This window comes from Telopea speciosissima, chromosome 6 (assembly GCF_018873765.1).
Source record: "Telopea speciosissima isolate NSW1024214 ecotype Mountain lineage chromosome 6, Tspe_v1, whole genome shotgun sequence".
In the NCBI taxonomy this organism is placed as follows: domain Eukaryota; kingdom Viridiplantae; phylum Streptophyta; class Magnoliopsida; order Proteales; family Proteaceae; genus Telopea; species Telopea speciosissima.
The window spans coordinates 54,977,361-54,994,174 of NC_057921.1; the positions used below are offsets into that span (position 1 = coordinate 54,977,361).

A 16,814-nucleotide genomic window follows, 5' to 3' on the forward strand; every position below is an offset into this window, starting at 1 on the left:
ATCATCTCCCCCTATCTCTCTTATTCACTTTTGAAGGAAATAATCAAGCTTTCAAAAACATCTCCCCATATGTTTCAAAATGGAAACAAGACAAGCACACACCCCCCCACCCCCAATCTAAGTGGGACCTGATTATCTTTGTTGTACAAGCATGTCCACCGGAAGGTAACTAAATACGAAACCAAAAATGAGAAAAGGTTGCAAATTGAATCTTATCTTTGGAACTTGTTAATGAGGTCTTTCAGTGAGTTTCCATTAGAGGTGAAGTTTCTACTTTGGATGGTTAAGACCAAAGTAGAAACAATGGAGATTCTGCTCACATGGCTTGAAAAACAATGGGATTCAATTGCTTTGTAAATGTACCACATCCATAATATAGTACAACCAATCAGTGATTTAAAAATGGGTTTGTCCCACCTAGTCTTTGTAATTATTCAGCTTTATTGCTATTATAGCAGTTTTAGAATTTTGGTAGCTATAAGCTTTAATTAGAGTAATTGAAAAATCGCATCAAATTTTACAGTAACCTCAAGAAGGTTACCTCACGAACCACAAATGTAGTTCCTCTTAAGGCGTTTAGCTCTTTAACAATCCAGAAAGAAACTATCTCTCACATTCACAACTAACAGCTGGGGTTCCCCAAAACTCTAATTGAATCAATGAGAATAGAAGAGAGTAAGGTAGGAGAGATCTCGGTGGAGGATGGGATGGAAAACCCTCAAAACTGTGTTGCGTCTCTCTCCCTCAATTCATACTTATTGGAATCCAATCCAATTAGTTTTCTTAATTGTAAGATCACTCAATCTAAATTTTGGTCCAATCATATACAATCTCTCTCTGACATTCTCACTGTGGAAAATGGATTCCATGTTAAGCATCTCTTTCGTTCTACAAATCTAGTACACAACATGTTATCATGGTAGTATCAACTAGTGATGCACCAAAATCATTTTCCTTCTACTCAACTTACGGTTTACATGATCCTTTCTTCCTCTCGTTCTCCATCCAACTAACCAAAGCCCTACAGTCACTGCAGGATGGAGTAGATGAATAAGAATACCATAGCACAATAACCTTTATTTCCCCCACACAACAGCAAATATTAGTGCCGCGACCCAGGTCTTAATTCTAGATAGCACCGAGCAAACAAAAATATGCAATTTGTATGGATTTGTTGTGAAAGAATTTTTATCCTCTCAAGTGCACCTCACTTGGGCATCGACGGTGGCCATGTGACTGAGAAGATGAACAAGTGAGGGGCACTGGGCAGTGCACCGCACTTGAAAACCACGTAAAATAAAGGTGCAAATAGAACCACAATGTGCCACATGAGAGGCAGCTTCCTGGAATCCGAATGAGTGCCTCAGAGCTCAACCATGAAAGTGATATAAAAAAAACACAATGCAAGGAACTTCAAACACTTTTCACAATGAAAAAGCATTACAATATGCTCACTGAATACATGACTAAATTGAAAGAAATAATAGTCAAATTGCTTTTCAAGTATTTTTTTTTTCTTGATATAAAAGAAGGTGAAACCACTTGTAATTTCTTGGGGACTTCTGAACTCTACCTTGGTTATAATAACCATTTCTTCCCAACAGGAGTACCAGCAACAATGCAGCACTTGAAGATGACGACAAAGGGTCATGTCATGGCTTGTGGATTTTGAAGCCAAATATTCTTGGAACATAGTTCTGCGATGGCTTTTGCGGCTTGAGGTGCCCATAGGTCATCAAGAACAGGTGAGGAAATGTAGTTCCAAAATACGCTCCATCAATGTCTACATACAGTGAAGGAAAACAAGATATCGATGCAGCAACTATACGAATATGAAAATATATGTACCGAGTGCAGTAAATCAAACTAAGAGTGTTGACCAAAAAGAAATATTATAAATTGTAATCTTTTTTTTTTGTGTGTATGGGGGGAGGGGAGGGGAGGGGAGGGGAGGGGTGGGGTGGAGTGGGGTGGGGTGGGGGTCGGGGTGGGGGTGGGGAGTGTTGACAGGCTAGGGGCTCAAGGCCAGAGAGTCCAAGGGGTCAGTAAATACCATCTTAAGCCATGTAGAAATCTGTGGGTAGTCTGAGAGGAAGATCAAGTTGCACAACATTTAACCAACACTACCAAGGAAATAAACGGCTAGATGCCCTTGATGGATAACAATAAAGGGAGAGGGTTCTCTGAGCTAGCGGAACTGGAGAGCTAGCTTTGGCACTTTGCCAATAGGAGGTGGAGAAGAGGAGAGAAATAGAGAGAGGAGCTGCTGGCGTAGCCTCAGAGAGACTTTTCCCTAAAATAAAAAAGCAGCCTCCAAAACAGTAACACCAAAGGACAAACCATACATCTGACCAGATTTTTCAAATTTGGATTGTTTAGAAAAGAGAAATGACAGGACGTAGCTCAGAAGAATTAATGACCATCATATTAATAATTGGAAATCATTCAGTAATATTACCTAGTACGAGATCACTTCATCACCTGACCATTTAATATTACAGGTTAATGAAAATATTCTACATGCAAAAAGGGGGGTGTGAGCCACTGTAGAGGGTGATTCAGCAAATTTGATACAACGGATACAGAGTCCACAAGACTTTCATTGCACAAGGCCAATTAGATGTTTGGCCTCTCATATGCACTTTTATCCCTGGGGAAACCAAAACCAGCTAATGAGGTGGCAGATGATTTGCAAAACAAGGGGTGTGAGATGAAAACCCCAACTCCCACATAGAACAAGATCATGCTAGCATTAACAAAGTAAACAAAAATGCATTGCTATAGTGGCTACTTTATGCATGCACAACAAATAATATATAGAAAAGGATACTGCCTTGGTATTTTGACCGTGGGTAATAGATATCTTCACATTTTGGACAGTAGATTTTCACGGTACTTGATCGAGGAATATCTGATTGACCAACAGGAAGACAGGGTTGTCCACAGCAGTACACTCTTGGGCATCTCCCAAAGTCAAAGGTCTTGTATTTCTCCAACTGCAGAGATTTCCACAAGCAAATCTCAGCCAGTCTGAAACAAAAAATTATAACACTACACATCAAATGCTATTGACTTAAGAAAGGCCCTCACCATTGCAGCCATTCCTTTGCTAGTTAATATGTACCGAACATGAATCAGCCCATAAAGCATCTCTGCCGCTGATTCAACCAATTCATTTTGTTCCTCAGTGAACATATCACCTGTAAATTCACATAACAGGTGTATAATTTTTTTTTATAGAAAAAAAGGGAAATCAGATTGCAGATAAAACCAAGAACCCCGTGTTGTTCCAAAAGGAATAGAAAATGCAGAGAAGGAAACACAAAACTTCATATATATGTTGATGAAAAAGGGCAATTATTATACGCAGATGCAGGAAGTAATATGTCAATGCTTCGTCCCAAACAATTTGGAATGGTACAGGAATTGAAAAATTATTAGCTGCAGCCAAAAGAGTAATACATCCAGTAAGAGTAGTATACAATGTGTGGGACATCACATCACTCTCCCCTAGGAGATTTATTAATCTCTGCCTTTACATCTGATTGAATAACTGTGGTGCTAGCATTCCCTATGAAAGTTTTAGCTCAGGGTGGTATCAACATTTTTCAACCAGATATCTCAGATGAAGAAGGAATACATGAGAGATGTCCTCAGATGATATCATAGTTTAAGTTAATCGGCAAGCAGAAGACCATACTACATGTGATCTTCAGGAACCTACTGCAGACCAACATGGAATCCTGGCCTCCACATGCTTCCTAATCAATAATTTTCAGGAGAAAACCTCAGTTGATTCTTCTTCTCAGTCATCCACAAAATAAAAGAGTGGAAGCTTATCCTTCCAAGCATTAACTAAGCAATATTATGTTTGTCTAAGCATGCTGCTAAAAGAAAACCTTATCTTTCTCAAATGTTATATGTGCATCAGACTGTCCTAATGCTAGCCTTGTGATGAACAAGGATGTCTTTGGTTGCCCAAAAACACAGTGACGAATGGTTTTCCACTTGTATTTGGGTGTGTGCTATCTTCAGTGATGAAGAGTCCACAAGGTTGCGCATCTGCATTGCACCATGACAGTATAATCAAGACACTTAACCATTAAAGACATGAGTAACCAAGTAGATGAGGCTTTTCCCAAATGACTTGGTGCCTCAAAGTCAAAGGGATACTCTTAGGGCGTAGGGATAGGTGTATGATTGATGCAGCAGCGCTATCATGGCTGGACCAATATGACCGCATCTAGAAACCCAGACCCAAGCCGGAACTGACCCAACCTGAGTTTTTGGACCAACAAGGGTTAATAGGGGTTAATTAGTTATATGGGGATACTTTTGTAATTGCATTTTATTTTGGTAGGAGTTACCTAAGTAGGAGTCTAATTTCAATTTTCTTGTTTGATTTTAGTTCCAGTTTTCATATTCCCTTGTTAGAGTTGGTTTCTATTTTATAGGGGTTTTGCTTCTTTATAAACATGTAATCATCAAACGTAATAGACAGATTATTGGAGTATTGAATCAACATTGTAGGCGTGGTGCATGCTGTTTCCTCTCTCTCTGGCCTGAATCAACGTATTCTTTTCACGGGTAAGTCCCTCCAATTTCCCTTTCCTCTTGTTTCCTCCCACCATTGATCATTCTTCCCTCATTCCTTCTTCTTCTTTGCTATTATTTTCTGTTTATGTATCCCTGTTCTGCTCTGGGTGACACTTGCAGCCCCTTTGAGTTGTTGTTCGATCTCATTACAGCTTCTTTCCACCTAAGATTCCAGAGGTAGGTTGCCTACCTATAGGTGACCCAAATCCTAGAATTTCAGTTTCTAATATCCTTTCAGCTGTGAGAATCAAAACCACGATCAGCATTGAACCTTTGGTTACCGCCAGCGACAGTTTCAGTTCCTAATCCCTCAGATTAGTTCTGCATTAACTTCTAGTCGACTACCTATGTTGGAGGATGCGGTACAGGCAGCATATCAGGTAGTGGAGAGTCTGAAGAGGCCTTACAATCGGAGGAGCTTTACAGATATCTTCTCTAAAGGTGACAATACAAACAAGCAACCTCCTCCACCAGAGAAATCCTTCGGCAAGCCACAGGTTAGTGGTTCATCTATGGCATCTCAAGGCCAAACCATCCTTACTCTCCACCTTGAGGTCGTGGTTCTAACAGACCTTTTGTGACTCTGAAGGATGTGACTCAATGCTTCACGTGCAAGGGGTACAAACATATTTCTCTCAGTGCCCCAAATGTTTGGTAGCTTACATTGACAAAGATTCTTTTATACCTCTTGCTCCAGAAGAGCAATAGAATCTTGAGACAATTTGTTTGGAGGTAAAGCATGAACCTGGTGAAGGCAACAGTAATGATGGTGATGGGGAGCGACAAACTTGCTATGTTCTTCGTCTTGTTTTGACCACTCGCAAGAGTTCTGATGAGGAAGATGCGCAACAATCAAGGCTATCAAGGCGGCGCCTAGGCGTCCAGGCGGTTTGTTTTGGGACGCCTTGGTTGGTGCCGCCTTAAGTTTTTCACCCCTCGACTGCCTTGATTCACCTATTGTCTTGACAACTATGGCAACAATATTTTATAGACCCGAGTGAAGTGCAACAACTGTGTAGCATAGTGATTGATGGATGCAGTTGCACTAATGTCATCCATAAATACGATGTTCATAAGCTTGGGTTGCAAAAAGCCGCATCCAAATCCCTGCAAGGTTGCATGGATGAACAACACCAATCTCAAGATTACTGATAGGTGTGTGCTCACATAATCTATTTGTAGGTACGCGGATAGGGTGCAATGTGGAAGCCTACCTCTGAAGGTGTGTTACATTCTTCTTGGACTATCGTGGCTGCACAACATTGTGGGTATGCAAATACCTCCTCTTTCAAGCACGGTGGCAAAGAAATGAAGCTTCTTCCCGCCAAGGTCCTCCACAAAATTAAGCTCAAGAAAGTAGCAGGATCATTTATCCTCGAGTGAGTTGACTCCAATGGTATCCATGGTCCTTGTCCAAACTCAACGGAGTCAAGTTCTTTTCAAAGAAGGAGAGTTGATACAGTAGCCTATCATGGCTGGACCGGTACGACCACATCTGGAAACCCAGACCAAGGTGAACGGACCCAACCTGAGTTTTTGAACCAACAAGCGTTGGTAGGGGTTAATTAGTTATATGGGGATACTATTGTAATTTTGGTATGAGTTACGTACGTAGGAATCTTATTTCAATTTCCTTGTTTGATGTTATTTCTTTTCATGTTTCCTTATTGGAATCTGTTTCGATTTTATAAGAGTTTTGCTTCTTTATAAACATGCATCAACGCAATAGTCAGAGATTATTGGAGTATTGAGTTGAAGTTTTCTCACTGTTGTGGGTGTGAAGCGTGCTGCTCTCTCTCTCCTGAATCGGTGTCTTCCTTTCACAGGCAAGACCCCCCTGTTTCCCTTTCCGCTTGCTTCTTCCCAAGCCACTCTCCACCCAAGATTCTTGATGTAAGTTGCTACTTATAAGCGACCCAAATCCTACAATTTGGGTTCTTAATACCCTTCAACTGTGAGAATCAAAACCATAGTTGTCACCTGAATGCAGGGCGACACCAACAAGGCGACCAAGGTGCCCGACTAGGCAACCAAGGTGACCCTTGTTGGCTAGGCACGTTGATGTAGATCGATGGAACAGTTACACCAGCCAGCACATCGAACATGGCCTGTCAAGCATGTTAACCAAGGTTCTGGGCCAGCTGTTGGTTCAATTTTGTGGGCCAAGTTGAGGCCCATTAGAGTGTTGGATAGTCCTTGCGTTGGGGGACTTAAGTTGCTTCAAATTAGTTTCTATTTAATAAAGATTTCATCATATAATAGTAGTTGCTAATTTTAGCACTCTTTCTATTTTGTTAATTAGCTAGATTAACTATGCAATTAGTTTCTAAATTAGAGAATGTCCATATTGTAAGGAAACCTCCTTTCAACACAAGGAGGGAACCATATTGCTGTTATAAATAAGGTAGGGTCTGTATTCACACAGCATGATTTGATGAATTAAGAAAAGTTGGTTTTACAACCATGGCTGAGATACAGTAGAATGAGGTGAGAGACCTATGTCTGTGAGATACAGACCAAGGCCATAGGTGTGAGGCTTTGGCCATCCTCCCCCCCCCCCCCAATCTTCTTCCTCCTATCTCTCAATCAATTTCCACAGTTTCTATTTTATTGTTCTGTGGTTTATCCTACACCTGAGAGGGCATTCAAAGCTCTTGAATACTGCCAGAGTAGTTGTTCACATCCTTGAAGGCCAATCCATTGAGTTCTAATGGAGACAAAACTTGAAGAACTTCCCATCCTTGCGGTTCCCCTGATATTGGAGATTTCTGCAGAGAATTTCGTGGACCTGTGACTCCTGATCAAGCCATCCATTCCAGCCCAGGTTTTGACAGTGGAATACCCACCAAGGATCCTCCCTTCGATGGTAGTTTAAAGCTGATCTACTATTGGCTGGGTTAGTTGTTATCAGTGAGTTGCTATTTTGATTTCAAACTTTCTGAGTCCCCATCATAGTTTTGCATTCAGCCCTCAGATTAGGCTGATATTCTCAGGAGTTATTCCACTCCACAGAGACTATCTTCGACTGGAAGGCCAGGTCCATCAGAATTGATAGTTGCTAACTCTGAGACAGTTACTAATTCTGGAATTTGTGAATTTCCTGGTTGTTAGCCTACGCCCCACCCAGCTGACTGTCCAGTAATAGCCTTATTTGTTTTCCTCTGAAGTTAGGCAGCAATCCAGGGTATTGTTAGGCCTTGTTGGAGGTTTGAAGAGTTAGACACCCTGTCATTCACCTACTGTTTGGGTGATACGTTATTTTCCTGTTGCTGGAAACTGGTGCAAAATGTACTATTGTTAGCTCTGAAAGATCCTACCGTGGAATTAGTTCCCAGTAGTCTAGTTGGGAAGTGGGAACTGGTTCTACATTTTGCGTGGATGCCAAGGCCCCCGCCTGGATGGCGCCTTGACAACTATGATCAAAACCACAGACTTAAACATTTGCATACTGCCAGAGACACTTTCAGGGATTTATGTCTATTTTATCATTGATTGTTCAAGACTGTTGTTGGTCATTTTTAAGAGGTTTTTCGGATCAGAAAGTGGTGCCTGAAATCCTACATTGAAAGAAGATGAATTGAGGGAGTGCCCTCACTTGGAGCAGAACCAGTTCACCGCTGGTTTACTGCTCATGTCGTGAGGTTGAAGAAGGGGTAAAGTTCTGAAATTACGAATAACCCCCTTCACTTATCACTAATACATAAAAGTCCTTATATCCTAAAGTTATTTCTGTTGCATAACCTTTCTCATTGACATTCCAGATCAGCCACTTCTTTAGAATTATTTACTCATATGTCCTAAAGTTATTCTTCTCTTCCAAAAGAGCCTTGAATTGTGTTGTGAAATTACAGAATTGCTACTAACCATCTTATTTGAGTTGAACTGGAAAATAAAGGAAGAAGTTCCTTGGTATGTGATCTTTCCAGCGAAAAAGTTTGAAGAGATGCGTAAGAATAAATAAGTTTAAAAGACATGGGCCAAAACATAAGGGACATGCAATTCTAATAAAATAGGACTACAAGTGAAGTGGGTAAAAATAATGGATGAAGATCATCCCTTCTCTATCATCACGGACTGTCAAACTAACAAGCCGTGTAGTTGAATACCAGGCCTCAACGATCCACCCCCAAAAGATCCAGGTCCTGTCTGGCTTTAAGAACATAAAACCAGACCTGAAAGTATCCTAAGAATTTTAAAAAGAGTTCTGCTAATGTCACATAAATGTATGTGAGGATGGCTCACTGGCCTACTCAAACAGCAGAAGGTGGTGAATCCTGGTTTGGGACTGGTAGTATAGCCTTCCCCGCAGGCCATAGGTGGTAGAGCCTTTGGTCATACTGTCCTCTCACCATCGTGGCCTTCCATTAGGTGATCTCTGACCTCTTTGTGTGCTTAGTTAATCTTTTATTATTGTTCTAAATTCTCCTTATCTTCTATTATAAGTATTGTCTCATGTCTGCGATAGGGTTGTTTGACAGCATATGAGTCTGACTTCAGTCATTGATTTATGAGAATCTAACCATCAGATTGGGTTGAGTTTTGGATATGTTATTCCCTTCCCATTCTACTCCCTTAGACCCAAACTTAAGCACCATTGGAGTGGTGGATTGAAGTTATTCAAGTTTTCCTTGCTATTTTCTGCTTTTCTAAATTTCCATTTTCTATCCATGCCTAGTTCTCCCTATCCAATTCCCCTTGTTAAGACCTCCATTCAACTTTAATCTCAGCCCCCATCTGTTCAGTGGATGGGAAGTTAGTATACTTACTTTGCTGCCTATTATTCTCAGTTCTGGTTCACTACGATTCTGGTTTCTGGCAGATTTCTAATGTTTGTTTTTCTTTGAGGCTAGTAAACCTCACCAGGCAAACTCTAGTAACTTTTCTAGAGGTTATGAGCAAGAGCGGTACACTAGTACAAAAGGCAACAAAGAAATGAACCAACAAACAAATTTTGGCTCATATTGGACTTGATTAATTCATAAATGCCAGTCATATACATATTATACAAAATGATATTCTGATGTTTTGCCTTTTACCCAGGTGTAGCAGTCCAATATTTCTTCATATAAAAAAAGCCTTGATTAATTAATGAATTATACAATATCTTGACAAAGTAATAAGAATGAAACTACAGTAATCAATAGAAGACCAACCAAGAAAAGGCAATCAACATAATACGCCACAAATATTTGCGAGAACAATTCACAACAAAAACAAAAATGCTTACCATGAGAAGATTCAACATCCAAAATCAGATCAAGCGCATAATCATAGTAAGGAACTTGACTACTTAACCCACAAAGGTTAAAATCATCTTGGATGTACTCATCATCAACTTCACAGAAGAATTCATTCCCTCGCAGATTGCAAAACCATGAGATCCAAGATGTATCATCCCCATCAGAGCCACTAACATCAGACTCTTCACTGTCCGTTTCAGATTCTTCTGAAATTAATGCAAACAAGAACTTCATAAGCAAACTAGCAAGAATAATATATTGCAGAGGCTGAGTGCTAAAAAGCCGTCATACAATTTTAGCAGAATAACATGATTCACTCCCAAGGATGATGAGGGAGTAATTAAAATCAAAAGCATTACAGATAATGCACCACCAGAACTCATGGACTCCATAGACTACAACCACATGGAACCAAGCAGGTCCATACGTTCCACGTTATATTTTAGTTATGTAGGAGATGGAAAGAAGTTGCAGTTGAATAAAAATAAACATATTATCTAGCAATGAGAAAAGCTATCAGATAAAAAAAAAGTAGGATACAAGTAGAAACATCTGATATATCAAAATTACTGATAGCATTTTGGAATAGTGAAGATAAGAGAAAATAGAAAAATATATGATTAATCAGAGAAGGTAAATGACAACACAACCTTTCCACTAACCATAAAAAAGGATGCAATATCACAATAATTACATACCTGTAAAATTTCCCATTAATAGCCGAGCAAACACAAAAGTATCAAATGATAATGCTCACCAACAAAAATGAAGCTTTCTCCAAGAAAATAATTTTTTGTATACTTTTATTATAAGTCCTTGTTCATAACTTACACATAACACCAGGACCTCAGAACTGAGAAGTATTTGAAGATGGTAACTATAGTTTGGAGAAACCAAAGAACTGCTTGATGAGTCTCCAATGTATAGGATAAGCCCAATTGTTATCCCACCATTCATGTCCACAAAGTCCTCATTATTCCAGTTGCATGGTGTCAAAACGGGATCTATTCATCTTAGCTACCTAATTCTATAGGAACCATATTGAAAATCCTAAACTAGTTCCATTTCTGACATAACTTTTAACAAGCATTACATAATCTCTCGTGCCACCCACCTAAATGCAATTCACAAACCCAATACTTCCAAGTCCAAACAATTTGAATCTACGCCACCTATCTGCTTCTAACAGCTGTAGGCAGAGATTTTCTGCAGTACATAATCTCTAAGCTGTGAACAACCAGTTAAAGATTCAAACCATTGCAACAGTTTTTTGCCCAAAAGGCCCAAAATTATATTCTATGAGTTAGAGTGCAGTCATTTTGCAGGCTTTACCGTTCAAGTAGCATTAACAAGTTTCATCAAATATCAGAAGGAAAAACCAAATGCCTAGCCAATGCTAAATTCATCTGACCATATACAAAAATTCAATAACTGCAAATAGCGACTAAAATTTCAAATCTCTGCAAGCAAAATCCATCCTACACTGATCGAAAAAACAGGCTGCGATTTAAAAAATATATATTCAATTAGACATAAAAGGGGGACAGGGGAACTAACAAATTGACCAAGGAAAAAGAAATAAGAAAAACAAATCACACTGAAAAAGGAAAAAGGTAAAACTGACCATCAGAGCACTTGTTCTTGGAGAGAGACACAGAACGAGTATCCCTATGATCAGGAGGCTGTTTACCAGCTGAGGTGGACGGGACAGATAACCTATCCTTCTCCTTTCCGTTCAAACCCTTAGAAGTCGAAGGAGACGATTTCTCCAAAACCTTGTCTAAGGCATCATTGATCCGCTTACGGTCGATAGGACCGATCTCCGACTTCGATCCAACTCCACCTCGATCTCTATACATATCCTCCCCTTTTCTCTCCGCGATTCAACACCTTTTATTGATCGCATAAAATTCCTCAATCCACTCCCCCCAACATGATAATTCTTCTAGAACAATACGCTACAAATCAGAAACGAAGAAACTTGATGATCTGATGGAAACAGATTATTACAGAGAGAAAAAAACTAGGGTTTCGAAGAAGGAAAAAGCGAACTTTGAGCTTTAGGGTTTCCAAGGGGATGGAGAGAGAGAGCGAACCCCTCTCTCTTCTCTGTTTTTGATTTGTTTTTTCTTTTCCTTTTTTCTTTGTTTTTTTTGGCTTCGCTTGCTCGAAGACAGAACACGAGGAAGAGAGAGAGAGAGAGGGAGTGTGTGAGAGAGGGGTGTGAAGGTTAAGAAATTTCGCACCCCTAGGCTCCGGCTAGATTGCTATCGCCGGCGGGATCTTTTTTAGTAATAGTCCTCGTGGCAAAGCTACGTACCATATAATATATAGCTTTCGATTCGATTTATTCTATTTTTAGTTTTAATTGTAATATTTACTATTGGTTGTGGCTTTTTGGATTCCCCCCTGGACTAACAAACTAATTATCATTTTTTTGGCACTAAACTTAATTAATTAATACAGTCCAAGACTACGCCGGCGTTGAACCTAATAGAGGTCAATTGTCTAGAAAATATCTGGTTTATATTGAATGAACCAATAAGTGGTTTGATTTGGTCCAATTACTCCAGTTAATCAAACAATTAAAGTTCAATTATTATTTTTTAAAGGGAAAATTTCACGTAACTACACTGAGGTATGACTTATGTACACTTTTACCCCTAGCGTTTGGGAAATTACAGTACCTCCCTTGCTTTCCAAACTAAGTTACAAAAACACCCAGTCCTCATCTTCCCCAAATAGTTTAGGGTTTGAAGCCCTTCAATCATCTCTTCAAATCCTTCTGGCATCCACCTCTGTTCACCCTCATCTTTCTATCTCACAACCCAAATGAATGGTTACCCTAAAGCCTCGAGCCCCGTAGCAATCTCCAGCTCTGGGACAGGATTGGGCCTGAAATCAATTTGTTGACGAATGTTCAGGTAATTTTTGTCGGTTTTTCTTTTCCTGATCTGTTGGCCTATTGTTGAATATTTCTAAGAGATTTTTGAGTGCATAATCTTACCCTGCAATTTCAGGTCTAGATCCAACAAGGGAGGGAAATCGGATTTTATTATCCAAGAAGGGAGGGAAACGACGCTCTGAAAGTTGAAACTACTGATCAATCGATTAGTTGTGCAAAACCATTAACTCTTGAACGATACGATTAATAAGGTCGCCATTGAAGTTGCCTATGATTAGTTGTGACTATCTCGATTGAGGTGCCAAGAAGGAGCGAGAGTTTGAGAGGGTTGGTGGAGGAGGAAGAGCTCTGCTTGGTCGGCTAGAGGTTAGGGGTTGAAATCGCCTGGAGGGCAACAGAGTTTGAAGTCACCTGGAAGCCGAATTCTATGGTTGAAGAGGATATTGATCAGAGAAAGGAAAGGTAATCTCTTTCCTAATTCTTCGGCGACGGGTTTGAGTAACAGAGCTGCTGCAGAGATCGATCTTGAGAGTGGACAAGAGCAACACGTTCAAGCTCAACCCAAGAGGTGATTGAGAATTTGGATAAACTGAGAAAGTTATAAACAATAATCAAATGGGAAATGGTTTATGCTCCAGAATGTAGGGTTTTCTGGAAGATGAGGAAATGTAGATTTGGGGAAGATGAGGGCATTTTGATTTCAATCCCTAAATTATTTGGGGAAGATGAGGACAATTTGATCAATTAAAATACAACTTTAACGTTTTCAGTTACCAGTTGATGGATTGAATGTTTTTGTTACTTACTTTGGAAAGCAAGGGAGGTACATGAAAATTTTCAAGCCTAATGGGTGAAAGTGTACATAAGCCATACCTCCCCTGGTGAAATTTTTCCTTAAAAAATAAAGTTATATAATTATAATAATATAATCTATCTAAAACTCTTATCATATTTAATAAATAGTTTTTTGAATGATCAAATTTATTATGTTTTGAAATTAGTTACACCATCATGTGAGGTGACGATGGTTCATAACAAACATACATTCGAAGCTGACCCATTTCGACCATGATTTGGAGAATTTCAGTCCACCGTTATGTATAGAGCCTTAATGTGATTTGCACCTTCTGAAAGGAGGTCCTTATTAGTGAATATAATAGCCTTGATTATTCCCTCAACACATATTTATTGATAATTCCAATAATCACACATATTGGTTACTTAAATGCCTATTTGAAAAAGACATAACCCTCTAACAAACTTTTGTACAAAACAAATTAATATTTTTTTAGGAAAAAAGATCTCTATTTGGTGGTGTTTTCTACGCCCCTCTCACAAGGTACCATGAAGTGAGGCCTATGCCCCCTTGGGTAAATACCCATGCGTGTTGCCCCATTGCCCAGATGCTTGTGCAGAGACCATTCAACTAAGTAGAAATCTCTTGCCGTATTTTTAATTATCAATTTTAAAACATTTAAAATTCCAACATACGTCAAATGCATGCATGGAATGAGGTACCGGTATCGGATTGATTGAATCAGGCGAATTGTATCAATATATCGATATCTGGCCGATATTGGATCAAGAATCGATTTCAAATCAAAGGTAAAATAAAAAAAAAATATTGAAAAGTAGAGGTAAAATTAACTGATCTGGATTGCTGTGGACCAATCTGGATCCATTGATACTGTCCCCAATACCAATACCTCAATCCCTAGTTGCATGTGACTTGGATAAACTTGAATTGTGTTTGGTATTTTTTTAATAATGAATGAATTTACATGACTTTTTATCAAGTTATGTTATTTTATACTTGACTTGAATGACTAACCTGAGCAAAAACCAATATTTTTTAAGGGCAAGAGATCGTTGTCTGAACCTCTAACACTTGCACCAACACACAAGCCAATTAGAATGCACACAATGTGAGGGCAAGAGATTACAATTTTTTTTTCATGGGGCAGCATAATACTTTCGCACACTTCTGTATCTAAGGATAGGTGCCAAGAGTCACACGACCAAGTAGCTTTTTTTTCCCTTTTTGAAAAATAAGTATGAATAGGAATTACTTGGGGCAGCCGATATTTGCGCTTGTAGGTGGTATAGCAGAGACTAATATTGTCTATGTGGAGTTATATGCTATTCGAAGTGGTTTGCAGAGAGCAAAGCTGTATAGGTTGCCTCAGATACAGGTTCGGTCGGACTCTCAGGTTGCTGTGCAGATGATTGTTGGTGCTTACAAGGTGCCTTAGGCTGTTCTGTGGTTAGTGGAGGAAATTCGTGATTTGCGTGATTCATTTCGTAGTTGCACTTTCATTTATCATGTTAGGGAGGTTAATTGTTGTGCAGATTACCTGGCTGGGTTTACATATGCTGACCAGATTTTCTATTGTAATTTGGATGATCTACCAGCGGCGCTTTCTGATTTGATTAAGGCTTATTTAAGAATGTAATCTGTTACTATTTATCTTAATACTAAAAGCTACCTTTTAACTAAAAACAAATAAGTATGAATAGCTTTTGACACCATTTGGATGCGTGCTTGTGGACCCCATCGGGTCTGGGGATCAGAACCAAACACACTTTGCATCGGTTCACATAGTATGAGCCGTTGTATATTGTGACCTCCTCTTTTCCTTTCACATATGGGGCATGTTGAGGAGAGCATAGTCGTTGACCTCTGAAATGACTTTGACCATGAAGAGTGATGTATCATTGAGGGAACATTGTCGTTGAACATTGACTTTGACTATATAGGATGATGTCATGGATGAGGAGAATATTGTTGTTGACGCTAAATTAACTTTGACAACCCTATTCTTGTTATCATCTTCAATTCCTAAAGTGTGACAGTACGATGGTGCTAGGTGGAGATGTTGACACCTAATAACTGTCGCATCTAATGGTCCAAAATCATTGATAGAGAATTGAACGTGACAACTATCAAGTGTCGATATCTCCACTTAGCACTGCCGCAATGACATACTTTAAGAAATTGGAAAGGATAATTTTCCTTCATAAACTACAAACAAGAGATGTTGTACTCGAACTCCCTTTGCAATTTCTTTCTTTTTAATCCTTAAATACTTCAAGTGGAAAAATTTATGAAGCAGGGTTCTCAGAGCTTAAGGCATTTCCTACTCATCTCACATTGTAATATTTTATTTATTTTTTCAAGAAAGAACAAATAATAATAAGGGCAAAAGATCATAATTCAATCGCATTGTCTTTGTACATGAATGAGATTTTTATTTTATAGGGATGAGGTGGTAATTTCATGTGCTTTTATGTCTGGGCACAGAGGCCACACGATTAAGTAACGTTCTTTTTCCCCAGCCCCTCTAAAATGATTGCCCCACCCCCTACAAAGAGAAAAATCCTCCTAATCGATGCCCTGTGCATCCCCTCATTGGTCCCCACGTAGGTGTCGGGGCCAGGCGACTGGACAATGCTCTTCTTCCCCAATAACAATAAGGGTAAGAGATCACTACTTGATTGCATAACCCTTGCACCAATGTAGGGGCAAATGAGAACACATGCATAAGTATCAACATGGATGAGATTTTTTATTTTACGAAGAGAAGGGTGATAATTTCATCTGCTCTTGTGCCTAGGCATAAACTCCACGCAACTAGACAACGTTCTTTTTTCCTAATAATAAATAATTATTTGAAACATTTTTCCCAAAATTTATATACATCAAAAAAGGGAAAAATTATCTCCTCCAGTTCGCTGCCCGGCCCAATTCCCCATTCCCCAATTCCTCTAATAGGGGGCTGTGGACCCCACCCAAACAGAATGTTTGGGCAAGGGGTAGGGTGGACATTCCAAACCCCCCTTGTTAGAAGAACTGGTAGGAAACTGGAGGTGATAAAGATCCCAAAAAACGACGAATCTTTGTAAGAATGATTCCATTTCAGACCCGAGAACATTGCATGTATTATGAAACTGATATGGTGGATTTGCAATAGGAAAGACAGACTATGGGTCCTCTGGGTGTGCACAATAGAAAAAGAAACTCAATTCTTCAAAAATTAGTTAAGAACGACTTGCTACAAACACATGGAACCTAC

The 16,814-nt window shown here is 39.4% G+C and overlaps 1 protein-coding gene across 2 annotated transcripts; it reads right to left on the reverse strand.

The window, feature by feature from the left end:
* Window positions 1–1,402: 1,402 nt before the first annotated feature.
* On the reverse strand, window positions 1,403–11,993 carry LOC122664582 (casein kinase II subunit beta-1-like). 2 transcript variants are annotated; one of them, XM_043860462.1, is made up of 5 exons: window positions 11,461–11,993; window positions 9,824–10,042; window positions 3,091–3,200; window positions 2,834–2,996; window positions 1,403–1,783 (listed from the first exon to the last, which is right to left on the reverse strand). In XM_043860462.1, exons 1-5 carry the CDS (start codon window positions 11,693–11,695, stop codon window positions 1,653–1,655), a joined length of 858 nt encoding a protein of 285 aa, XP_043716397.1. In that variant the 5' UTR covers window positions 11,696–11,993; the 3' UTR covers window positions 1,403–1,652. The 2 variants fall into 2 exon arrangements, with proteins under 2 accessions (XP_043716397.1, XP_043716396.1); XM_043860461.1 differs by having other exon boundaries at window positions 2,831–2,996; window positions 11,461–11,989.
* Between the last annotated feature and the right edge of the window lie 4,821 nt (window positions 11,994–16,814).

What these genes read in the sequence shown, in the direction of transcription:
- LOC122664582 (XM_043860461.1), bottom strand. Translation starts at nt 11,695, where the DNA reads ATGTATAGAGATCGAGGTGGAGTTGGATCGAAGTCGGAGATCGGTCCT. An exon ending in CAAGAACAAGTGCTCTGATG is followed by an intron (nt 10,043 to 11,460) that starts GTCAGTTTTACC and finishes CATTAATTTCAG; the next exon opens with AAGAATCTGAAACGGACAGT. An exon ending in ACGGTCAAAATACCAAGGCA is followed by an intron (nt 1,784 to 2,830) that starts GTATCCTTTTCT and finishes CACTGTATGTAG; the next exon opens with ACATTGATGGAGCGTATTTT.